This window comes from Sebastes umbrosus, chromosome 7 (genome assembly GCF_015220745.1).
Source record: "Sebastes umbrosus isolate fSebUmb1 chromosome 7, fSebUmb1.pri, whole genome shotgun sequence".
Lineage (NCBI taxonomy): Eukaryota > Metazoa > Chordata > Actinopteri > Perciformes > Sebastidae > Sebastes > Sebastes umbrosus.
Window position 1 is genome coordinate 3,859,052 of NC_051275.1, and position 26,763 is coordinate 3,885,814.

The window sequence follows — 26,763 nt, forward strand, 5'->3', positions numbered from 1 at the left end:
AACAATATTCAAGCAGCTATGAACATCTCGTCTGAAGTAGTTATGGCAAAATGTTCTATTTTCGACGCAAACCTACACTATACACTACATGCTGCGCATTTCAGCGGGACTTGAGAGTGTTATTTCAGTACATATGAATCACAATGTCATCCCAGTGGACAACAAGTAAGCATGAGATCTGGTGACTAATGCATCATCCAGATATGGAAGCAACAAGACAAAGAAGACTGCAGGAAGCACAAGGAAAGGCTATAAAAAAACATAGTTTTAAAATAACTGAAGCTAGTGAGCTACATGGAAGTAGCTAGTGATGGAGGCCAGATAATTGAATGCATGAAAACTGAAGAGTATTGATCTAGCCTCTGGGACTACTGTCTCCAACTATCCAGCAATCTGCTTGAAAAGAAAAGAGAAAACAAATCCCCCAACTGACTTGGAACTGCACACACTACATTGATTATAATAGCATTAATACAATACCTCTGGGGTTAGTGAGAGTGGCCTCAGCCGCCTTTCCTCCGTCACCGCAGCGAGTGTCATCGTACGGGAGGCACTGGTCACCGGTGCCCGCCATCAGCTCCAGATTCTTGGCCACGTCTTTCACAACGCTCAGGGATTTCACCTTGAACACCTTCCTGCTGCTGGTGTCCGACAGGTAGACGGCACCGTTCACCGGACTGGTGGCCAGGTAGTACTTATGAGCGGGGCTGTTGCTGAGAGACGAAGGGAAGAGAGAGGAAGAAGAAGATGAAGACCAAGTCAATAAAAGCTGGAAGGGCTACAGTGCTTTCAATGAGAAACATTGTTTAATACAATTAAAATGGATTCAAAAGCCATTTAGAGAGTCAATTGGGCACAATTACAGTTTAAACCACGGACACGGAAAAAGAATAATGGAATGAGATTAAACATGGCAAAATAGAATGAGATTAAACATGACATAATGGTGGAGCTTATAACTCATCTACAATACAGTCAGCTTAGTTAGAAATCCCTGTTGTCAGAAGAGAGTGGGAAGTCCATGCGTCTGAATATACATGTATGTGTATAGATATACTATACACAGTAGACATTATGTGAAAATACTGTATATGTATACAGATGTCTTTGAAATGATTGAAACAATAGCAATGCTGGAGGAGATGTGAAACAGGAAGACAGAGAGAAATGAGGATCTAGTGGGACTCAGTCATTGGGGTGCATCGGATCCTTTGACAGAAATCCTAATTACTCCCCCATCCCTGACCCAAGAAATCTTTTTGATATTATTATCTGTCTATATACAGTAGCAGTCGACTGATTATTGCTAGAGGAACTACAAACAAGTGTGTTTTCTGTTTCCCTTGGGATTTTTTTTTAGAGAAACACAAATGCATAGCTGCGACACACCGTGCATCCATCAGGCAGAGATTCTAGCACAGAAAAAAATATCCTATTAAACTTCCAACCAAGTCAGCAAAGTAATCCTTCATATCCACGGGAGGTTGCCCAACCTGACGGATAGACAATAGGACCAAATATAACCAATCCTGCTGTGACGGGACGCATGCAATCTATTGGCACACTCCAGTCAGAATAGGTGTCAGAAAACACAGTAAACAAAGATGACTGTAGACAAATCCATAGTTGTACAAATGAAGTGACAGACTACAGACTATTCCCATTAGGAACCTGCTCCTGTACAGTATATAATAAACAAACCAGGACAGACTGTAACTAAAAACACCTAATCCCAATAGGGCTGGGTATCGGTACTCAATACCTTTAAGGTATCCACCAAAATAACCTAGTACCAAGTAGTATCGAACGATACCTTCATTCAGTCCTTTTTGTATCCAGATCTAGAAAAGAATGACTATATGTATGGTTTGATCACAGCCAATCACCACAAGCGTTCTTTGATTTAATGTCACGTGTGATTGGCCTATTACCGCAGCAGTATACTTGCAAACCTTCCCGATTTTCCCATTTTTCATTGCCCTCTCCCGGGGTCACAATTCTCCTGCATTCATCCCAATTTATGTCAATTTTTCACAGCTTTGTTTTTCTTTTCATTATCTCAACATGTTTCTGGCACTGTGCGGCCTGCATAAGCCATAAGCCCTACTGTTTCCACCTGGACAGCAACAGAGCTACACCAAATGTCCTTTCCCGGCGGGAAGATGCAGGAAGGAGAGCTGCACGTGAAACTGCGGCGCGGTATGAGCTACGCTCGCCGCACATCACAGCATCACAGAAAAGCCGGTGTGGCGCAAGCCATTGGAAATAAGAGCGCAGTGGTGCCGTTGTCACGTTGTGTCCGAAAGGGCCATCAGTGAGTGAGAGAAGGAGAGAGAAATGGAGAGTACTTAGAGAAAGAAATACTAATTCTAATAATAAAAATGAATGTATTAATGAAAACTGATGAATATTAGCCTAGTTTATACCAGAGATTCACACAAGTTCATGCCAGAGGGGTGAATTATTCAGTTTTTTTTCCTGGGAATTAAAAGTAGATTTAAAAGTAGACATATTTAACAAAAAATGCTGTTGCTGGGTACTTATTATTTTGTTATTTTCCTTCTTTAAAAGTCACCAGAATGCAGGAAACAAAGTCTCTGAAAGTCAAATTTGTCCTCCCGCTCTGGTTATGAAATCCTCGCTATTTTTTTTAGGTCTCAAGGTTGGCCAAGTATGTGCAGCAGCTACAAGCCCGTACAGTCTGTGGTGTAGTGAAGTCGAGCAAGGTGTATTTGCCAGAGTTGGCAGCTCAGTGTGCCGAGGTGCCACCAAAACGTTAGAAAGTATGGCTCTACTACACGCCTGTGGCATCCGATGAAAATAAATGTTGTGGTGGCATTTTAGGCAAGTGAATGCTTCCATTCACATGGTGGGTATTGAATGAAGTAGAAAAAAAGGTATCAAACAAGGTATATTGGTATCGGTAACACTTTAAGGGTACTGGTATTGGTACAGGTATTGTAAACTTTTAAACGATACCCAGTCCTAGGCACTATATACATATATATATATACTATATACTATATATAGTGTATATAGTATATACACTATATATAGGACTATAGTCAGGACAAATCTTATTTTGAAAGTGGCACATTTGACTGACAGATATGACTTCTGTGCTCTCATAAATACAGTACATACGTAGCACAAATTGGACTTGGATAAATGTTCCTTTCTCTACAGTTGCCACTCACATGAAAAACAGCTGCCTGATCCCTTTCAGTAAGTTTTATTCGTTGATTAATTGATTGTCAGGAAATGTAACAACAGCAATTTGGCTAATCTATCATACCAATAACTCATACTCATACCTTTATCAAGTAAAAATACAAAACTGGTTCCAGCTTTACAAATGTGATAATTTGCATCTTTTGTTCCTGTTGTTATTGACTGTTCATCAGACAGAACTAGGAATTAGTAACCAGTTTAGCCATGTAGTGTTCAGCAGCCACCTTAAAGATGACCAGAGTTATCAGGGCAGGATACAGCACAGTTCTGCCAGACCTGATAAGCATTACTGAGAAACCTGTCAGCAGGGTGTCATTCAAAGTGGATTAAGACCGTATTTCAACTATGACCTTGAGGGTTCTTTTAGGGCTTATGGTTGGCATGACAGTGCCAAAGCTTATATTTTTTTATAATACAAGAAGAAGAAAGACCAGTGGGTCTTTGGAATTGTCAACTCTGGTATGTAATTTTAAATGACAATTGACCTTCAGTGAATCAGTGATGACAGAACACTGCTGCAAACCTCGGGCACACATGTCACCATCAGCCCACTGACCAGGCTGACTGACATGTTGGTCTACAGTACATCCCAGGTACAACTGGCTGGCTTAGGAAAAAATAACACACTGTTGTCTTAGAGTAGGTCAGTAGCAAGCCTCAATAACTGGATTCTACTTTGCATTCTATCTGCCATGTGCAATCGGCTGATACCTTATCAGCTCCCACTTGCATGTAGAACAGTGTTGGTCCCCCATAGTGTTTGAAACTATGAGGCGTTATTCCCTGACCTTGAGCTATGGCCATATACTCCATCTATATTCACTGACAACATCTAGTTTGTAGAAGATAATTGGATTTTGCAGCATGCTGGCGCGGCAACGGAGGGAGCGCGGTTGGAGTGGATGGGGACATCCTTAGTAGGGGGTCAATGAACATTGCAGTGAGATCACCCACCTCCCTGTCCTATCGCTAGCTCACACACGAACAGGAGGCAGCCACCCGTTTTATACAGACACACGCTGTGTTTTCCAACATAAATCTCCTTTTTAATATGTAAATGTGTTTGGAGTGCTGAGAGCAAAGGGACAGAGCTTTGACATTTCTTTTTTTTTTTGCTCTAGCAAACACGGCAGGAGTCTGTACGGGCTGCTTTTAAGCTAGTGTATGTGAGCGCACTAACATTTGTGTTCTGCACAAAAGACATTTGAGATACAAAGACTGACAAAAGCTTGATGCTTAGAGAGAAAAAGCAATAGAGAGCTTCTGAGTGTTTTGTTAATGTGGTCACTCTTGAAACAGAGTGACAGTGAGCATCACTTGGCTTTTCATCCCCAGTTTGACTACATGTTCCCCAGCTGAAGTCATGACCCTCTGATAGAAAATCAATCAATAGCCCTTTGCCTGAGCCGTGGTATCTAAAGACAGCATGCAGAGATCTCCCTCACCGCCACCTGCCAAAGAAAATGAGGCCTTTGCATCTTAAGCCACTGATAAAATCGACACTGAGTTGCCATCTTATGAGGCTCACCTAGCTACATACAAAACCATTAAGAGTCATATTCAATCTTTCTATTGAAAGTGTCAGGAAGGTGTTGATTAACTCTATGATCAATTTTAACCTGAAGCATGCAGCGCAATTGATCTGTATTTTATAATATGGAAAGGTGTTGGCTCCTTTTACATTTTAATATAATTCAACAACATTAAGTCTCCTAATGACTGTAGAATTGCATTGCAACACCTTTCTGACAACAAAAAACTGAAAATGGTGTGTTTCATAGAGGTTGGATTTCTTGTTCTTATGTTGGATCGCATGTAGCACGGTGTACCCAATAAATTGGCAATGCGATGTATGTTCTATATCCCACTCTGAAATATTGACATTACTTAGCAGATGGATGTTCCACAATCATTTTGAATTAGGGCTGTCAAAGGTGTTATTTTCGTGTTATTATTGCGTTAACACCACTAATTTCTTTTTCAATTTTCTAGGCTGTAGCGGGCTCAGTTTTAAAGCTAGAGTGAAAATACTGGTATCATATGAAACTAAAAAGAAAACATTTTTTCATTTGTTGTTGTAGTGTTGCTAGGTTACGATGTATCTTTATCAGGGCTGTCAAAGTTAACGCGATAATAACATGTTAGCGCAAATTTGTTTTAACGCCACTAATTTCTTTAACGCAGTAATGCAACAAGTCATTTTTAGGTTGTAGTGAGCTCATTTAATGCTATAGTGACAATACTGGCATCTAATGAAACTAGAAAGAAAAAATATAAACCTAATGAATCCATCGGCACCAACCATGTCATACTAGCTTGTCGCAAAAGAGGCTAAATAATGCTCCAAACTTACGCTAAATTTTGGCGAGGAAAAACTGGTATGGCAATTTTCAATTGGTTCCCTTTACCTCTGACCTCAAGATATGTGAATGTAAATGGGTTCTATGGGTACCCACCAGTCTCCCCTTCACAGACATGCCCACTTTATGACGATCACATGCAGTTTTGGGGCAAGTCATAGTCAAGTCAGCACACTGACACACTGACAGCTGTTGCTGACAACAGTTTGCCATGTTATGATTTGATCATATTTTTTAATGCTAAATGCAGTACCTGTGAGGGTTTCTGGACAATGTTTGTCATTGTTTTCTGTTGTTAATTTATTTCCAATAATAAATATACATAAACATACATGCTTAAAACAGCATATTTGCCCACTCCCATGTTGATAAAAGTATTAAATACTTGACAAATCTCCCTTTAAGGTATTTTTTTGAACAGATAAAAATATACGCTTAATTTGTGATTAATCACTATTAAATATTTTAATCGATTGACAGCCCTAATTAGAAAGCGTAATACTAGATTACTCAATCCTTGTATACGTATAATGGTGAATGTAATTTGACTGCCATTATCAATCCTGAGGAAAAGTGCAGCTTCCACTGAGCCAACAATCAGCTGCATTCTCTCATTGCATCACACATACAGATGCATAAACACTGTAGTGACTAAGAATCCAGAGATTAAGTAAACTCATAAACCTTTAATAATAAACCACTAAACCTCCAGCCTTATGAAGATGAATATTAAAGCACTCGGTCAGTATTTTAAGATATGATCTTCTCGCTGCGTGTCTGAAATGGGCTCAAAAGGGCACTTCGACATCAAGGATGTGGACTGTAGCCCTTTTCTATGTTAATTCAAGCAAACACTGTATGGCTTACCTATGCCTGAAGTCTTTATTTCTGTTTGCCAAGAGCAGCAGAACATGAGAGAGGAAGAGAAAATAGGAGGAAATGTTAGTTGTTAGTGGATAGAATTAAATAACAGTTGTTAGTGGGCAGAATTAATTAAAAGAGAGAATCATGAGAAAACATCATATTCCTTATCTACTCAAACCTTGGTCTTTGCTAACTATCAAAGAAATTAATCTTTTCCCGGAGCGTCTTCTGCTAAGACCCCGTTACATCCTCTTCAGCCCCTATCAGGGCCAAACTCCAGCTGATACAGGTGGATGAGTCAGGCAGGACCATCAATCCTGGGCCTTTAGGGCATTTCTGTCTATCTCAATCGACCTCAGTGGTTTATGACCTGTGTGCAAGCCCATCTGAGCTCATGGTCCTGAGTGAATGTTAGTAGGCTACTCCTCCATTACCTGAGCTCCAGGACGCTGGTGACATTCCCCGTGGTGAAAATCCTCCTCACATAGTTGAAGTCGCCCACGTACAGACTTCCATCTGAGCCGCAGGCCAGAGCCACGGGGGCCAGCAGCTTGTTTCCGTCAGCAAGGCCATTACAGCTGGGGCAGGAGATGCTGCGCCTGCGCCCGTTCCCCATCACGCTGCCGATTACGGGAGGCTGCTGGGAGATGAAGACGTTCTCCCCATTGCCCATGTGAAGAATACCTGATGAGGACACAGGAAAGATAGAAGTAACACCTGCAACCTGTTTAGGTCGAGCATAGCTTGAAGACTGGGCTCTATTTTCCTGAAAAAGGCAGACTAGTGGAGCAGGTGAAAACGGATGTGACCAAATGGTTATAGCGAATTGTTTGCAATTTTAGTATCCAGAGGTGGGCTTAAACAACAGGCAGTTAAATCAGCTTTTCTAATCCTCTTTGTCGTCCTAGAGTGTTTCCTAATATGCCAGGAAGTTCATCCAGTTCAGTGTCTCCCAAGAAAAAACTTCTTCGAGAGGCTTTATTACACAGCAGCCCAATAATGAATATATAGCACCCAAAACATGTCGCCAACGGCAGATGATGTCTCATTTCAAGTTGGATTTACATTTTACGAGGCACTTAAAATCCTGTACACGTGTAATGATGTGCACAAACCTATTTTACAAGAAAATGATATTCATGCAGCTACTACACAACTACAAAAAATATGAAATGTGTTACCGGTAGTAACAGTTGACTGTACTTTTAACCACAGTGATTACAAAGGCACCCAATTAGTCATATTTAGGTATGTTTGCATGCATATATCAATTTTACTTCTGCAAATTGTTCATGCAATTCACATTATTGCATTAAGTCGAGTCAATTCTATTTACAGAGTCATTCATTCATTATCCGTAAACGCTTATCCTATTCAGTGTCTCGGGGGAGGGGGAGGGGCTGGAGCCGATCACTAGCTGAGATTGGGCGAAGGCGGGGTTCTTCCTGGATAGGTCGCCAGACTATCGCAGGGCTGACACACAGAGACAGACAACCATTCAAACTCACATTCACATCGACGGGCAATTTAGAGTCAACAATGAACCAAACCTGCCGGTCTTTGGACTGTGGGAGGAAACCAGAGAACCCGGAGAAAACCCACGCTAACACGGAGAGAACATGCAAACTCCACACAGAAGGGCCCCAAGCCGGATTCAAACCTTTTGTTGTGAGGCGACAGTCCTAACCACTGCACCACCGGGCAGCCGTATTTATTTATAAAGTCTAATATTCCAAATTTGTGTCAGGGGGCTTTACGATCTGTACAGCATACGACCCCCTCTGACCTTTTCGGCCACCACTCTGGATAAGGAATTTAACGCCACTAATTTCTTTAACGCATTAACGTAATTTGCGATTTTTAAGTTTTAAAGCCAGAGTGAAGATACTGGCATAATGGAATCCATTGGTAACAACAATATCATACTATCTTGTCATGAAAGAGGCTAAATAATGCTCCAAACTTGAGCTAAATTTTGGTGAGGAAAAACTGGCATGGCCATTTTCAAAGGGGTCCCTTGACCTTTGACCTCAAGATATGTGAATGAAAATGGGTTCTATGGGTACCCACGAGTCTCCCCTTTACAGACATGCCCACTTTATGATAATCATATACAGTTTAGGGCAAGTCATAGTCAAGTCAGCACACTGACACACTGACAGCTGCTGTTGCCTGTTGGGCTGCAGTTTGCCATGTTATGATTTGAGCATACTTTTTAACGCTTAATGCAGTACCTGTGAGGGTTTCTGGACAATATTTGTCATTGCTTTGTGTTTTTAATTGATTTCCATTAATAACTATATACATAAATTTGCATAAAGCAAGCATATTTGCCCACTCACATGTCGATAAGAGTATTAAATACTATACAAATCTCCCTTTAAGGTACATTTTGAACAGATAAAAAATCTGGATGAAAGATGTATCATTCATTTGTGATTGATCGTGATTAAATATTTTAATCGATTGACAGCCTTAGTATGAATATGTTAGAATTCCATGTCAGAAGATTTAATCCATTAATTAAGATGCTGCTTGATGTGTGTGTAATACTGAGCAGTGCAGTTAACAGGCGGCGAGCGAAAGGATTAAAATGAGATGTTCAAGTTGCTCTGTTTCTGCACGTTACTGATGAGAACTATTCTAGCGCTGTGATGCTGCGAGTCCCCGTCTCCTAGTGGCTCAAGATCGCTTATTGCAGTTCAAGAAGTATATTAGATGAAAATTTATAAAAAGAGAAAATAAAAAGAGAAAGTCAACACACAGACAATAATCTGATGTGATTTTGAATAGGTCTGTGTGTGCACCTCCGCCGACTGAAGCCATGAAAATTGCTCTGTGTGCCCGTGTTTGCAATAAGAGGTGGTCTTAGCGGATGGAAACACAGGCGCAATTTCACGCCAAAATGAGGACCAAAAAGCCCTTGGCACAAGTGGAAATCTCTCGGAGCTAGAAAATTACCACACAGGCACAATCGCAAAAAAATTGACTTGCCCCGATTAAAAATGGCATTGTGCCTGCCGTTTCGACTCCACCGGCTTTGCACATGAATAAAAAGCCGTATGAGTGCAGTTCATGTGCAGGCATTCAGGCATGCACACGCACATACACACAATGTCTCCATTAGTGTTGCCAATCTACTCTTGGAAAATGTTCAAATATGTTAATGTAAAGATGTTCCTGCCGCCCAATCAATGTAATCATATTTGAAATTCAGCATCTGCATGTCTGCGGTAGTTTTTTCTGCTTCTGATGGTACTTGGTGACCTGAGTTCTCTGAGCAGCACAACATTTGGTCTATCAGAAAAGATCAGCCAAGCATCTCCTTCCTGGGACTTGATTTAATATCAGGGGCTGCTGCTGCTGGGAGTAGCAGACTGACAGCAATTAAATTAGGGATGATTCTAAAAATGCTGGGCATGAACAAGACATGGAGGTGCCAAAAGGGGGGGTGGGGTGGGGTGGAGGAACTGGCAGTGGAGGTGGTGATGGTGGTGGAGGGGCAAGTAGCAGCTCTCTCCGTCCTCCGGACAGCACATTGAGACTCAGCAGGTTTAGTGTGACAGATCAAAATGCCACCTTCCTGAGCACTTTTCATATAAGTATGCCTCATCTCCTCTGATGAGCCCTGCCAGACACAAACAGACTGTGAAGCCGAGCCAGTGACAGGTGCTGCTGCCCCTAAGTTTTTCTCTCTTCATTCCCACTTCTGCCTTTCAGGAGTAATTTGCTGGCAATAAGAAAATTGACCCCCCTCACCTAAAAATGGACAGCAGTAATAAAAAAGTCAGATTGATCTGTGGCAGGCTGTGTGACACCGGTGAATTGAAGAAAAAAAAAAAAAGCCTAAAAACGCAACAGATGGAGAGGACAATTCAATGTTACACTAAAAGCATCATCTAAGACACCGGGTGGACATGGTGGTACTTAGCTGCAGTCTTGGGCACATGCAGAATGATGTGTGTAAAATACGATAGGGAGCGGCAAACTGAAGACTTACACCGCAAAATGTTTCCATCTTAACAAATGACAGGTCTATTAGTGAGTCCTAATGAGATTTCATTTCATAAAACAAAAACAACCTGGCTACTTAAATTAGATGATTGTTTCCGATCAAATTAAATAATTGTTATTAGTTTGTAATTTTAATGATATTGGCAACTTTGTCAAACTCTAGGGAGGCCTCTGTTCCACTGTTCAGGAAACTGAACACTCTTTCAGTTTACGACATAAATATTCATCAGATATGTGTGTTTATATATAAATATATGTTCTTGCCTTCTTCTTTACCATCATCGTTTAGCAACTTCTTTAAATCTAATTCTCAAATTCATTCACATAATACTAGACAGGTTAATCATCTTCACCTGTCTTTTTACAAAACAAAACATGGCCATTACTCCCTCAGATATCGTGATGTACAAATATGGAACACCAAAATACATGTCATCAAGAGCTTGTTATCCTTAGAACATTTTAAAAGGAAATTATCATCACATTTAATTCATGATGTCTAATTATCTTTTGATATGTTTAGATGTATTTTCTTTTTTTCTGTACTGTTTTCTGTATGTATTTCATTGTTTTTATTGGATTGTTTTCCACTGTTTGGTTAGGGTTATTCTGCACATTTTGTGTGCTTCTTGTTGTTGTTTAAGTTTTGTTGTATTTTTAAAATGATGTTAGTTTAGATCTTTATTCCTTTTTTGTTATAGTTTTTTCTCCTGGGGTTGATCGGAGGTCCTTTGTATCAGCCTGTGGCTTCTTGACCTCTCCTGACTCATTTCTTTTTTTTTTTTTGACTGGATTTTGTGCAGTTTTATATATATGCAAATAAATAAATAAATAATGATAAAAAAATAAATAATAATGTACTGAAGTGATCTGTATTATGCTAGCTTCTTTTTAATCACTAACATAAATTGCTAAAAAAAAAAAAAAAACGCAATACATAGGCGAATCAATTTTTTTCTCACGCCTAATAGATAGGTTGTTAACATTAAGATTTATTTTAGCATAAAATCATCTTTTGAGTAGGAGAAGAGGAATTTAAAATGGGATTAGTAGTTGACTCACCACTCTGGATATTTAAAGCATGGTGCTTGTCGATAGTCCATCCTCCCAGTTTGGAGGCAGTGGTTTCGTAGCCCTGTAGAACAGCAGTCCTCTTCTCCCACAGAATGAGGTCTGGACATGACTCGTACTCAAAACCCACAGATACTAGGAAAAGAAGCAAAGATAAAAGTAGCATTAGTCAACCACACACGTTCTGGATAAAAAAAAAAAAAAAAACTAAAATACGCAACATATATGAGACTTGACCACTCACCAAAAGCTTCAGACAAACCGTAGACCTTCTGGCTGTAGACATCAGCCTTGTCCCACACAAAGTCATACGAGAGGTTTGGGGCTGCAGGAAACCACTTCCTGAACAGCCGGCCCTCCACAGCCACCATGAGGTGAACCTTCATCAAGTTGAAAGGGATTGTGGAGTGGCTGAGGGTCACCCTCAGTATTGACTTATAACCCGGAGTCCTGCTGCTTAAGTAGCCGAGGTTCATATCCGTCCCTGGTATGGGCACTTCCTCCTGCAGAGACTATGGACAAAAAAAGAAAGCTTATAATTTACAAAAAGCAAACATAAATCCATAAGCTACCTGACAGGAATTGTAAATTCTAAAGTGTTTAAGGTCGGATTAATAACTTTATCTCGCACAGATTATCAATTTGTCATTTCTTTGGTCAGTGGCCACTACAACATTTGTCACATATTTTTCAGTCTTGCCTCCAACCAAATATATTGACCCATGGGAAGATTAAAGACATCAATTAGAAGACAATTATATTCATGTGTTACAGGGAATCCAGTGGAGGATTTCTTCATTATGTACTCCAGGGAGTATTTTCATAATTGAATTAATAATAGAACAATAGTCTTCCCTGCCATTCATATGACAGTGGCATCACAACAGTGCCCTTGGACTCAGAGCTGGCACAGTCCGATTATATACAGAGCAATAAAAGTTGGTTTAGTAAGAGACAGTGTGTTGTGGCCTTGGGAGTTTCCACTGAGGTCAGACCTGTAACCTCTTGATGATACAATAGTAGGCCAGCACTCACTGTACGGTGTTCGTATTTAGGATCAAGGGGTCGACAGCACTGGTTTGCTTGACCAACTCCTCTCTGCTCTAATTAAATGACCTCTCGTCGCCCGTCTCCACGGCACAGAACAAGATGTAAAGTAACAACTAAAACAGCTACCCGGAGCGACACGGTCAGAGCGACACGTCACTTATGATGTGTCTTTGTGTGAAACCATGCCCGGGTAATTGATCAGAATTCCCTGATTTTAAAGACAAGTGTAAATTGGAATGATGTCCCCGTATGGCGATCTCTTACAGCTCAAGGAATAGCAAAGACAATGCTGCTATAAATAGACAGGACTGCCTACTAAATTCACTGATATGCCATAAATCTTGTGAAGCAAAGTCGGAGACAAAGTAATTAGAGAAGGGCACAGAGATGCCTGCTAGACATACAGTAGACACACATTCACCTGCGCACACACCAGACCGTGCACGTGTGTGCTTGCACAAACAAGACACATATAGAGAGATATCAAAATATTGTACAGTTATGAAATATACAGTCAGTGGAAACCTCCTATAGTGATCACATCTCTCTGGGTCAAATTGATCTTTATGAGTGGATGATTATTATTATTATTCTTTTTCTTTATTTCTCATGCAGATTACCATCTAATTAACTTAATTTGTGACAACTGACATTTCGTACATGAATATAAAGTAATGAAAGGGGGCAGCTTTTCTATTTACGGAATTTGATTTACTGTTTCAAAATACAGCACAGCTGTTTCAAACGCCGCTTTAACCACCGGTGCTTTCCCTGTCCGCATTTGTTTTCTGTCTCCATCACTAGCAGCCACGATTGTTTCTCATTGCTTCGAGGAGACTTATGTTTTTTATTGAGAGGAAATTACTTTCTTCTTCCCATCCTGATTTCAATGTGCACACAGCACCGGCCTCAGGTAGCCCGCAAGAAGCAGACGAGTTACCGGGAGGCAAAGTATCATGGGAGTAAAGTAAAAAAAAAAAGTAGTTTAAATTGATATTGATGACTATAAGCACATTGTTTAAACAGCAATCGTATAGGATAGGGATGCATCGATTTATCGATATCGGCTGATTTTCGCCTCGTTCACTGCAATCGGCCTATCGGCAAATAAGATAACATCCACCGATGGCAGTGGCCGGAGTTTGTGTGTTGCATTTGTTTTGTGCCGGCTCAATGTTGTGTTGTTAGCTGATGATTTAACTACATTTAATTTACATTTAATGTTTTTGTTGGCATATGTAAGTACTAAAAAATAAATTCCTCTCATTGAGTAGGTAGTTGTATACACAGGCCTAAGGGACTTTTTAAGCAGTTATTTACAAAGGTTATAACAAAGGTTATATAATAGTTTCATAAATTTGGAAGATTTAATTTGTGCTCATTCAAGATATAAATGAACTGAATGACTTTAAGAGGGAAGACAGTTCAGTTATTTTTTTATAATGAAGATGTCTGTTTGCCTGACACCAAAGGGGAAATAAATCACAACAAAATAAAAACATCGTAATTGGCTTCAATGTGACATCAGTATCAGTCCATAATCGGTGCATCCCTCGTATAGGAATGTTTTTATCCCAAGCTTTTTGGTCCATTTTGTTTTCGTGATCATTATAAGCGTTTTCCACTGTAATAGTAAATCCTGTCCAGTGGTACTTGTATGCTTAATCGAGGAGCCCACTACAACCCAGGAGAAATTAAAAATGTCCAGGCTGTTTTCTGTGTGCGAGGTAATCATCATCGCTCTGCAGTGAGACAGTACAATGCACATTGTAAATCGGCCAAGTTCCACAGACCAATTACACTAGAGAGATAAAATCACAGCACTGCCATGAGCCAGAGTTACTATTACGCTTGCACTTGATAAATAGTCGTCAGGGTCTCCTCCAGATGTGCGGCATGAATCATCTGGAGGAGAAACCCATGTAGATCACAACCCCGCAGGGTAGTGAACAGGGTGGGGGGTGCGGGGCGGTCACCTGGATCTCGGGTACGACGGTCCGCCTTTCAGCGCATGAGCCGGCGAATGCGGTGAGCGGCGCCGGGGACACCACGGGACCGGGCCTGTTGAAGCTGCTGAGGTCACAGCTCGGGATGTCGTTCTCCTCGTGCCGCATGACAATGGTATCCATGACATAGAAGCGTCCCCATGGCAACCAGAGAGTGTGCTCCTGGGTGATGAATGGAGCGCGCTCAAAGTGCAGGGCGATGGCTATGCCCCCATTGGTCACCAAGTCAAAACTGGAACATAGACGTGCACAATGTCAGAGAGGATGAATGTTGATTCACATACCGTACACTGGAGATGGATTATATGTTTTTACAAATAAATACTGTGAAAATTCTCATTAGCCATGCATGTAATCTGTTGTGTGTTGAGGATTAAACCATGCAACAATTTACTGGGAATATAATGACTATTTTCTAATTAAGTGTTGTTAAAATAGATCAAACAGTAATAAATTACACGTTTTATTAAATGAAGGCTGTGAAGAAAGAATGCTGTTTCACTATTTAGCATTATCTTTCAGGCACACACAGGCTGAAAATATAAAAAAGGATGATTAATCACAATGTTAAAAGCACGTATCTTAATTAATGTCATAATCTGTAGATTTTATTTGAACAATGGAAAATAGTAGATGCATGCTGTAAGTTCAGGCGTAACTGTTTCACCCCCATGCGTGTGTAATGTACTGCTCCTGTGCTCACATTTATATGTGTGTGAGAGAGAGTGAGAGCGAGAGCGAGAGCGAGAGAGAGAGAGAGAGAGAGAGAGATTTGTGCTGCAGGATGGAGGCAGCCGCCACTTCTCTATCGATCCCTAAGATGAAGGCTGTCCACTCTAACATCAGTCTAAAAGCCCTGCAATGCAATCCCATCTACTGTTGCATTTAAGGGCCTCTGCCTCTGGTCTGACCTGAGTGGGTCTCAGTAAACAGGCTGCACTCTGGCAATTTCATCATTTCTAACTGCTGCATGGTGACAACAGCATGGCTGCACCTGCACTGGATTTCTGCAGCTCTTGTCACTTCTCTTTAAAGCCAATTAGCACCTGGTCACCTCCGAGCCCCTGGGACAGCGCCTCATCCTCACACGGGAAGCATCTTTTTCCAAATTACAGGTAAAGAAGCAGGTCGGAAATAGTGGCCTCTAAACTAGGTAACCTCCCTCTTGGTTTAAACTACTAACATAAATGATCTGCTAACTTCCCTATCTGCTAAACATCTGATTGGCTGTGGCAATAAACAGAAGTTAATCCCGCCCTTGGTGTTTTGCCCTTGGCCGGGTGCGAGTTTGTCCAGTATTGCAGAGGCTGCAGAGCTGATGGGGGCTGTGATAGTCGTACCCTTGTGCTGACGTGATCCGTCAGCAGCCATACGGCTGCAGCCTGCATGACACCTGGCAGGGCTGAGGCTACGCACGCTAAAAACACTTCTGGACAGATACCCATGGGCAGCGTGGCCAATCGATGAAGGGATTCACTGGCTGTTATCAATCATGACAACAGCCTTAAGCCATGTGACAAAACTTATTAAGCTACCTACAACAGCCTTGCTTGCTTGTGCCCTCGGGGAATGCATCAGGCTCAGAGTTAACCCTGCCAATGAACTTGGCGTGCCTCATACAAATGATATGCATTCATTTCTCAGCCAATGTGTACTTATAATGAGCTGGACGGTGTGTTAAAGTGAAGCAAGGACATGCAAGTTTAGCACGAGTGAACAAGGACTGTATAGATGCCTGTAAAGGTGAGCTAGGCACTTTATGTACGCTTGAAGTGAGTGAAAGTACACTAGTATCAGTTCCTCACCCTTTAGGACCTCAGCTAGGGCCACATTCACTAGTGTGGGATCAACTACAGCATGTCCGCATTCATTTATAAACTGTATTTACACGTAATAACACATCGTCGTCCTCTTTGGCAAGGTTGCCGTGTGTATACAAGAAAAAAATCTACCACCAAAATATAAAGAATAAATAACAGTAATTACAATAATAATTGTAAGTACACATGGGATGTGGCCATTATACAGTGCCATCTTGGGGCACTAGTATAGAAGTAGTCAAGTGCACACCGGATTTCCTACAGTGCTCGAAGGGGGCCGGTACTCACTGGTACGCAGTACGAGCACTTCTACATTTTATTCCTTGGCGTACCATGACTCTTTCTTGCGCATCGGCACTTCTCACAAGCTGCCGGTACTCTTTTCTGCCCTTTCCATATCAGATTCTCTGGGAGATGCATAATGGCAAAACATAACAAGCACCAGCGTATTTGCGCTGCACCTCATAAGCCATTATGAACATAGTAATAGTAGTAGTAGTAGTAATAGTAGTAGTGATAGTAGTAGTAGAAGTAGAAGTAATAGTAGTAGTAGTATGAACATAAACAAAATTGTAGAGAGCATGCCGACGGGGGGACGGGTGATGATAATGAGGGTGTTGTAATCTATCAATACAATGTTCGCGTCCTTTTTGTAAAATAATTATTTAACTGTTTGTCATAACTTTTTTTAATTTGTGAACAAATATAATTATTGAAACATTATTTAATTTTTTTCTGAATCGGCTCTTTCAGGGAAAAACAAACATTTCCAGAAGAACTAAATGCTCGTTCAAAGATTGTGATATGTGTAAATAATAAAATAATCATTTAACTAATAATAATAATTGTCAAAAATGATGTCAAATTGCATAGTATTAAGTAAAAAAAAACTCAAATGTTCTTGGGGGGAGGAGCCCTAAACCCAATATATCCTAGTATCTTTTATTCACTGTTGAAATTCAGAATGTGTCTCTTTATCTTGCTGCATAATATGTAGGAGCATCCTGAGTGGGTAGCTGCTCCTAAAACCTGAGTGATGCCCGACTATAGGCTACAAATAACACAGGAAAGCACTTTAACTATTAACACTAAACACACCACCTTAACACTACAAGATGTATAGGCTAAGTATAATAATATAGAAATAAAATCACAACAGATTACGACTGACACAGTGTAACATGCTTGAAGAAATAATGAAGAAATAGGAATAAATTGCAAGTGATTGCTGATACCGGCTGATACACACGCCAACATGTGAATAAGGGGATTACTGGCACTATTTTTTCCACTTTAAGTACCAATTTCCCATAAATATCATGGCTCCTATAGAGCTCCTCCCAAGCACGTAATAATGTAGTAAGCTGGTCAGCATTCTTCTCATTATTGGAGAAAAAGCATTAAAGGGAACAGGTGTGTCTCAATGCTCAGCCAGTCAGAAAATGGCTACACAGCTGTAAAGAAACTAAACTAACCTCTTTTGTTTAGGCCAGAAAACTTTTCCAGATAGTGGAAAAGGTAATTTAAAACCTAAGCCCTTGGACAATAAAGAACACATCATAAAAATGAGTTGAGACAGCTTTCCCATTTCTAAGTGGCTGAACAGGTGCATTTCTGATTTCACGCTGCACTGAGCCAGTTTACAGTGATTGCAGGGGAGTTGCAGGAGACCCGGCATGTTTACAGGGGGAACCTGGGAGATGGAGTAGTGTTTACACATATACTAGGAGGGAGAAAAGAGTCTAGAGCTTTGCGAAGGAAAAACGGAGTGGTGCATAAGGAAAAATGGGACACGCATATATGGGGAAAGGATAGAGATGAGGGGAAGCCAGAGCAGTGGAAAGGACATGAGACCTGGGCTCAAGGAAAAGTACAGGAAATAAGTGAGAGGGTAGTGCCCAGAAAGGAAAGGCTTAAGGCCAGTGAGATTAGAGAGGAGGGATAGCGTGAAGGGATGGAGAGCAGATGAGGAAGGTGAAGATGATGAGGAGGAGATGAGAGATTTTTGTAAAACGAGGAAAAAAGAAGGAGACTGTCAAGAAGACGGAAGAAATGAGAAGAAGCAAGAAATGATCAAGATCAAACCCGCGGCAACGATGTGGGCCTTTAGAGTGCCACTGACTGATAAAAGTGTCAGGAGGAAGTGGGGCTTGGAGAGCAAACACCAATTCATGCTGTGCTGTGATAGAGAGGCTTGGTTTGCCACAAGACCTTACGAACACTGACTCTTATAAGAGATACACAGGTTGTGTGCGTGTGCAATCTTATCTAAAAAAAACGTTTTCAGAAAAGAACTGAAATTACAGAGACAATGTTACCCAAAGTTTTTCTCTCAGGCCTTTTCTTTTTTCACTCCAAGAAGCACGTCGAAAACCAGTCGGAGGTTTTTGTCTGGATTTCTCTGAGAAACGCTACTGGTGCCAAAGCAGCTGGCATAGAGTCGCTCAAAGAAAGCCAAGCGGAGAACTCTTTCCACTTGTTTCATTAACACTTCGCCACGTTCTCCAAAGAGCTTCTAGTGGTACTGTACTGAAACACCAAGAAGCTAAAAGAGACAAAGAGTTTCTATATCTTGTAGAGGCAGAGGATATGTGGAGTTGTCTGAGGAAGATAGTGGTAAAGATCTATGTCAGTTTGTGCATTTGTTTGCATTATTTTAAGGGCTGTCAATACATAAAAAATATGTAAATCGCAATTAATTATGGACAATCAATTAATAATGATTTAAATATTTTGTTATATTATATTATATAATATATAAAATATATTATATAATATATTGTTCAAAATGTACCTTAAAGGGAGATTTGTCAAGTATGTAATACTCTTATCAACATGGGAGTGGGCAAATATGTTGCATTATGCAAATGTATGTATATATTTATTATTGGAAATCAATTAACAACACAAAACAACAACAGATATTGTCCAGAAACCCTCACAGGTACTGCATTTAGCATACAAAATATGCTCAAATCATAACAATGGCAAACTGCAGCCCAACAGGTAACAACAGCTGTCAGTGTGTCAGTGTGCTGACTTGACTATGACTTGCCCCAAACTGCATGTGATTATTATTATTATTATTATTATTAAGTGGTCATGTCTGTAAAGGGGAGACTCGTGGGTACCCATAGAACCCATTTTCATTCACATATCTGGAGGTCAGAGGTCAAGGGACCCCTTTGGAAATGTGCCATGTCAGTTTTTCCTCGCCAAAATTTAGCACAAGTTTGGAGCGTTATTTAGCTAGTATGACATGGTTGGTACCAATGAATTCCTGAGGTTTTTCTAGTTTATCTTCACTCCTCAACCTCCAAAAGATCGACGGCCTGTCAGATATTTAAAAGGTTAATTAATTATCGCAAGTTGCGTTAATGTGTTAAAGAAATTAGTGACGTTAAAACTAATTTCGCTTTATTATCACGTTAACTCTGACAGCCCTGATTAATTTATAGACATACATTGAAAAGAACCACACTTCTAATTAAGGTTTATTTTTTTCACCCAAGACATCTATGGCAAAAAATAGTATTATTAAGCTACAACAAGAGAGGAAATTAATTGCAGGTCGGTGGCCTAAACTTAAACGTCTCACTTAAATCTCTAAATCTTCCTTTGTCAAATAAATAACGTCCATCTGCACTATGTTGCGTAGCCCCAGTGAGCTGCTTTGAATTGGCATATTTTATTCTTTCCCCTCCCTGCTGCTACTGAAGCATAACTTATGAGTGTACCAGAAGGGCTTTGTTTGATTTCTCTGGGAATTGAGCCGAGAACTCCAAAATTGGACCAAATGAAAGCACAAAGCAGATCAATGGAGGCACAGTTTGCAGTGGCAACTGTGTTTCTTCCTTCACATCATTAGAATTCAGCACGGCTAAACAACGCTATTTGATAATAATATAAATATCATTGTCACATCTCTGTACAGCACATTTAGGCAGCGGTAAGTGGCGTTTGCATTACACCCTTGTTTCTGTGTGTGTGTGTGTGTGTGTGTGTGTGCGTGTGTGCGTGTGTGTGTGTGTGTGTGTGTGTGTGTGTGTGTGTGTGTGTCTGTATAAGGAAGAGAGCTCTTACCTTCCATCCTGCCGGGTGATTGTGTAACCGTAGGACGGGTTGTTGATGAAACTGATGTTGACGCCAACCAGTGGTGTTCCATCTGAGGTCACCACTTGTCCACGAATGACACAAGCATGGCTGCAGTGAGAAAGAGCGGCACAGTCACAATGATGGAATACTTTTTTCACCGAGAACAGTAAAGTGGAAAAAAACATATAAGTATGATGTTATCAAAAGGAAATACTGTACACAATAAAAACAAACAGCCATAAGAGAAACAGAACAACCTCCCAGGATGTCTCGGAGGGTTTGTCTCTCCAGAATGGGAGGATAATGAGATAAGGAAGCTTTACTTTGCTTTTGCTCTAATTAAAAAAAAAAAGAGGATTTATCTTTTCCATTACAGAATGCAAGAGAGGGAAATAATAGGACTGCAGATTGCAAGACTTGCTTGGCTGGTTATCAAGACCTTGACAGATTTCCAGACTGACATCAGGTCTCCAGAAAGCTGCATAAATTAGATCTGATCATCAGTCCCCACCAATCAATAGTTGGAAGTCATCCAAATTCACCTCCTAATCTTACTGAACTGATGAGTTGAGACCTTGCTGTATCACGTCTCCCCCCATCGAGTTCCGCCCGTGTCATTAGCGAGACCCAACTCATGGTCAGCCAGCGTTTCTGTAGTCGTTTGCAAAAAAATGGGTCCCCTAACAAATGCCTCGCTGCCACTTCTTCATTAGACCATGGCTATTTTTAATACATTTGGGTCTTAAACACTGCCACGTACTGGAAACAATTAACACTAGTGTGTTAGTAGCTGCCCTCAACATGTCCTTACCAGAGGCAAGATCATTCACCCCACACTATCACGGTCCCCAGAAACCCAGTTTTATGTTAATTAGGCCGGCTCTCCTTCAGAAGACCTTGGCTGTCCACCACTGCACTGTAAACAAGCAAGGAGATACTGCTCATCATACCCAAAGATCTATCTGGATGCATTTACACAGAATTACTACTAAAGTTAACCCGGCAGCCCGGGCCTGGCTGTCTACGATTAATCATTCATGCCAACAGTTTATTTTAGAGTCTTGTTTGAAGAGGCAATCATCCACATTTTCTTCAGATGGAGCTGTGAAAGTGGAACTATCTCCTTCCTGCCTCTGTGAACCACATGGGGAGATGATTCCTTGCTGTCAAGACAAATGATTTAAATATTGACATCAAATAGAACAGAAAGAAAGAGCAGCAAAGGAAGCGTGAAGCGCTCGCTGCAGAAACTTCCCCCTCCGTATGAGATTCCACTCGTCCAAGAGGATTCGCAAAGTCGAAAGGGACTTCACAATATCGCCAGCCTCCAGTTTATCATACATCATCCGCAGAGGGCAAAGTGAGGACATGTGGTGAAAAATGAACTCAGCGGGAAATCATCTCTAGTTTATGTCTTTTTAAAGAGGGACTATTATGGATAACAAGACTTAGTGGAGCCAAGTCTTGGGGTGGATTTTGTCATTGATGTCATGTAAGTTATGTTAAACGCATGAAGCTGATACCCCCCCTCACTGCTTCACAAATATTCTGACATGATTCGAACAAGCCGTTCTGAACTTACTCTCCAATTGATGTCACATTTCTGTATCTTCTAATTGAGTGTGTGGATCAAGTTTGCTGTTAGATATGTTTTTTTGGACATGAAGAGGGCTAGAAATACTTAACAGTTCTGTCAATTTACCACAACAAACTGCCTGTTTCAGCAGAGGTTGGTGTGTAGCTCTGGAAAACAAATGACTTTTAACGAAACAACCTTTTGGTAAGAAAAAATCGTCACAAAAAAGCATCAAAGAAATACAGCAGTCACGCAGCATAAATCTGTCACAAATTTGGAAAATCTCCCCCTTTATCAGGCGTGTAATTGTGAGGAAACTACACTGCTCAGTAGTGTTTCAGACAAAAATAAAAAATGCATGCCAGACTTAAGTAGAGAGAACTTTCAATGAGCGAGGCTAATAAATGGTACCATCACCGCAGAAGCAACAAAAACATCATTACCTGCTCAAATGACTTGATTATAGGGTAAACCCTGATGCAAATATAAGCCCTCTCTTCCCCTGCCTGCATGTTTCCCAGCACGCTGAAGAGTGTAAAATGAGTAGACGTCCATGTACATTTTTAGCGCTCCAAAAATATAATGCTGCTAAAAGGGGGTAGAGCACACTGAGAAGAAAACAAACAAGAGATTTTCTGACACTAATGGCCTAACGCTAATAAAAGAGTTATAAATAAAATAATGAAAGCCTGTAAATGAAGCGAATGGCTTCTGCCTTGCTATTATAAACCAGCTATCAATCTTTGCCCAAATTGTTCCGCGGACAAAGTCCCTGTTTACTATTCCAGTCAGCATCCACTGCCGAGCCTCGGCAGTCTCTTGTATTGTGTGTCATGGTGGAGAGCCGAGACGTTTTATGCAGTGGCAGATGCTTTATTCAGTGGCACCTTTGCAGCTTTTTTGTGGTGGGAAACATCAGAAATAGCACTCCAACATGTCTACTAGCATGAGGAAGCGGTTAATGGATCAATAAAGAGATGATCAGGTGACCAGGACAGGCATATCAGGATGACGCTGAGACCGTGCCTGTAAGACTCATCTGAAGCCCAGGGCACCCTGTCATAACCGCTCATATCTGTCAGTGGGTGGGGGAATGAATACCAAGCATGAATAATAGATTATCACTGATATTTTTAGGTAAGCCAAGGCCTCCAATCTTGCAGCTCATCTCTGGATTCTTGACTTTACTTATTTATGGCTGCATCTTCTTGCGAGAGACAAGAGTATTACTCAACGCTCTACGCCTCTTCCTCTGTCCACTGCAAAAGGTTGAGTGGTTCTCGAAGGCCCGAAAAATGTCAATGAGGAAAAATGTCACTAAGTGTGTTACAAGTGCTTCTCTCAAGTATCAGCTGACGCTTTCCACAATTAGTTCAAAAACAGGCAGAGATTTAATTTGATGACAGTTGATGTAATTCATATACTGTAGATATTTGAGTTTACCGAGTGACTACTGATGTCTTATCATATACAGATGACTAAGAAATAAAATGTCCTATATACAGACAGTGTAGAGATAAAAAACATGTTTTACTGCATACAATGCTGTAAGATGGACAGCATTAGGGTAGCAAACAGCATATTATTCACACATGTCAACAAGCACCTAATACTAAGATGTGTTGTGTTGTAAATTATACTAATGGAAATGATCCTGCTTGAGCAGGGACACTTTTCAAATCGATTTTCCCTTCAAGAACAAAGCAACAGCTCTGCTGGACTAAAAATAGTAATGTCTGAAACTACAACCCTCTGCCATGACTTTGGAAAAAAAAAAATTAAGCAAAAAGCCTCTAATAACAACTCCATGCTGTGAAGTTTGTTTGATTCGTCTGCTGTTTTTGACACCACTTTATGAAATTTTATCACCGGAGACGAAAATTTGAAATATCCTCAACATATTTTTTTTGCTCAATTTATTTTGTTTTGACTGTTTGTTTCACAGAAGTATAATAAGCTGAGATGAGAGAGATCCATAAGCAAGTGGGATGCAAATAAGGTGACAGAGCAGCCTCACAAGCGATTAAAGATGAAAAGAGAAGGAGACAAAGGAGAAGAGAGGCAGGGGAATCTAATGGGACTTTGACAGCCATCCTGCCTGATATGAAAGCGCTCTCAGATTCCATGGCTGGGGTGTCGTGGGCTCTGCCTCTGGGGGGTGGGCTTCAGATGGATTACAGTAAAAGTAATCACAATACATGAATATGAGATGCCTCTTCGTGCCAGGGAATTCTCCTTGCTTTTTGCGACATTCTACGTTTGTCCATCATCGTCTGTCCATCATCCTTCTAGCTAAGCACGCCACCGGTCCCTGTGCCATCTCAGCCTCCGCTGCCTGTCGCTGCCTCCCCTCCTTCGCACACACATTTTGGTCTGGGTTAAAAACAGCAAACGTACGCTCGCCAAGATCTGTCAGAGCAATAACCACAGCACTGTAATTGCACTGGCCTACATTAATAATGAAAGCCACTGATTGATTTGTGCTTGCACCTGAAATGTCATTACTAAGAAAACGTGATGTTAGCTATAATGCAAATTCAGACCAGATCACTCTTTAATCCAATGGAAATGAGCAGAGCTACACTACTGGGTGTACAATCATAGTCAAGCACCCTGAGTGGCTGAATTAAAATGTGAAACATATTGAATCTGGAGTGCAGGACTTTTACATATAAATGAACGTCCGTTAAAGTCAAGTCCATGCAAGTTCACACAATGATGATTAGGCCTATCGCTGCCAGGTAAAGCTGTATTTCACAATACACCGGAGTTGTGATGTCTGTGGTAATTTTTTACCGTGCTGGCGCAACGGTGATGCGTTTTTACGTCAGCCAGCCAAAGCAAAAGTGGGCAGGAAGGGGAGGGAGAGACCATAGTGAAGGAACAGCAGAGAGGAGTATGGTGGCGCTTATGGCAGAAAACACTAAGAAGCGTCAAAGAAAACTTTCTGGAGTGGATGCTCGGCATTCAGAGGAGGGATTTAAGTAAAAAAAATGAAAGCGATCGACAGCGCGGACAAACACGGATCACCGGGTGAGATGCAGCTCACCTGCAGCTTGAAACACTGTTTGTGTGATTACTCTCACTGCCAGAGGGGGGAGACAAACGTTCCGCACTCCAGCTTTAAAGGAACACTATGTAGCACTGACAGCTAGCGTTTTAAAATGGGACACAGCAGTCCAAATTCAAAACATCGGAGCCGTGGCCCGTCCGCTCTTTCGGTATACTTGATAGCAGCGCATGTTTTCACAATTTGAAGGTTACCTTCTAGACACAACCACGTTAGGCCTCTGTCCAGCAGTAGTCGGAATCACTTCACCGGCTGTGTGTCTCAAATAGTCGCTGCCTTGATAACCCAGCTGCTCACGGACCACAGAGAGATGTGCCGAGGCTTTTCAGGTCGGGTAGAATCTGATGTTAACGTTATCTCTGTTGATCCAGTTCATTAGCTTGCTTCCATGGCTGCAGAACGTTGGGTTTGCACGCAAATTTGTTCATATGTGGCAACGGGGTGTCGAAATGTTCAGTTGACGGGATCCCACCGGCCAAACAAAAACAGATGTTCCAGACCGGAATGGAAAATTTCAAAGTGGAACATACTGGCTGTAGCATTGTTGTCGGAGAAGCCAGTATTTCAATTCAGCATGTTTCCTTAATCTCTGATGACATATAACGGTCATTCTATGATTTATTACAGTAAATATATTACATAGCGGTCCTCTAAATCCAGCAATGACTAATTCAACTGACTAACTTTAACTAACTGAATGAGTATGATCTCAGAAGAGATTTATGCATGAAAAACAAATGATGATGCAAAAAAAAAGAGAATTCAATTAATATTGATTCCCAGGAGAAGAAACAGCTTTGGTCTTAATACAGAATGTGGTGTTTGTGGGGAGAGTAATGCACAAGTCACTCACTTGCCGTCGAAGGGGTTGGCTCCGGGGATGATGTGGGTGCTGTCTCTGCCCACCAGGAAGTACACCCGGTCATAGAAAGTCTGCAGGTTGCTCTGTGCAGAGGACATCTGTGGTCTCCTGGATGATGTCCAGGGGGTCCGGGGAGCCAACACACAGAGAGGTGGTGTGACAGGTTGCCTGCAGACAGCAGTCTGGATCCATGCAGTCCACTAGGCCATCTGACAAGGTCAAACACACACTCTCTAATTAAACAACAGCCTGGACACACACTGGCAAAAGAAACTAAGTGTATATATATATATATATATATAGATGGGAGTCACCGGGGCATTATTCATTTTGACTGTTGCAATGATTGGAGCTACATTATGTACATCTCGTCCTGAACGACTGTGGAATTGCTTTGGTTCTCTATCTGTAGTTTAGATGAAATAATACAAGACAGTAAGAGCTGCTGTGCAATGCACTTTACTTTACTAAAGTGGGTCATTGGACTCCCTACCCTTTGCTTTCAGGGGCCTATCTGGCCAGATGGGTGATAAAAATAAACCTTGCTGTCAGGAGTCAGTCAAATCCCCAGCAGCACCCCTTCTTTGCCAGTGAGAGCCCTGTAGTCCCTGCACAGTGATGGGGAGGGGACAAACAGTCCCTGCATAAATAAGGGATGCTAACCGCGTAGCTCGAGCCCAGAATGAGGTCTGGAAGAAAGGAAGTCACGTCCTTCCACTTGGCCTCACGAGCGGTGCAGCCCCC

The 26,763-nt window shown here is 41.2% G+C and overlaps 1 protein-coding gene across 1 annotated transcript in view; it reads right to left on the minus strand.

The window, feature by feature from the left end:
- Positions 1-26,763, minus strand: part of tenm4 (teneurin transmembrane protein 4) — a 158,447-nt gene that overhangs the window by 40,392 nt on the left and 91,292 nt on the right. Inside the window, 8 exon segments of the mRNA XM_037774364.1 lie at positions 481-713; positions 6,890-7,139; positions 11,532-11,675; positions 11,785-12,052; positions 14,567-14,828; positions 20,500-20,619; positions 26,011-26,091; positions 26,093-26,228. Of these exon segments, the coding sequence (XP_037630292.1) occupies positions 481-713; positions 6,890-7,139; positions 11,532-11,675; positions 11,785-12,052; positions 14,567-14,828; positions 20,500-20,619; positions 26,011-26,091; positions 26,093-26,228 (1,494 nt within the window).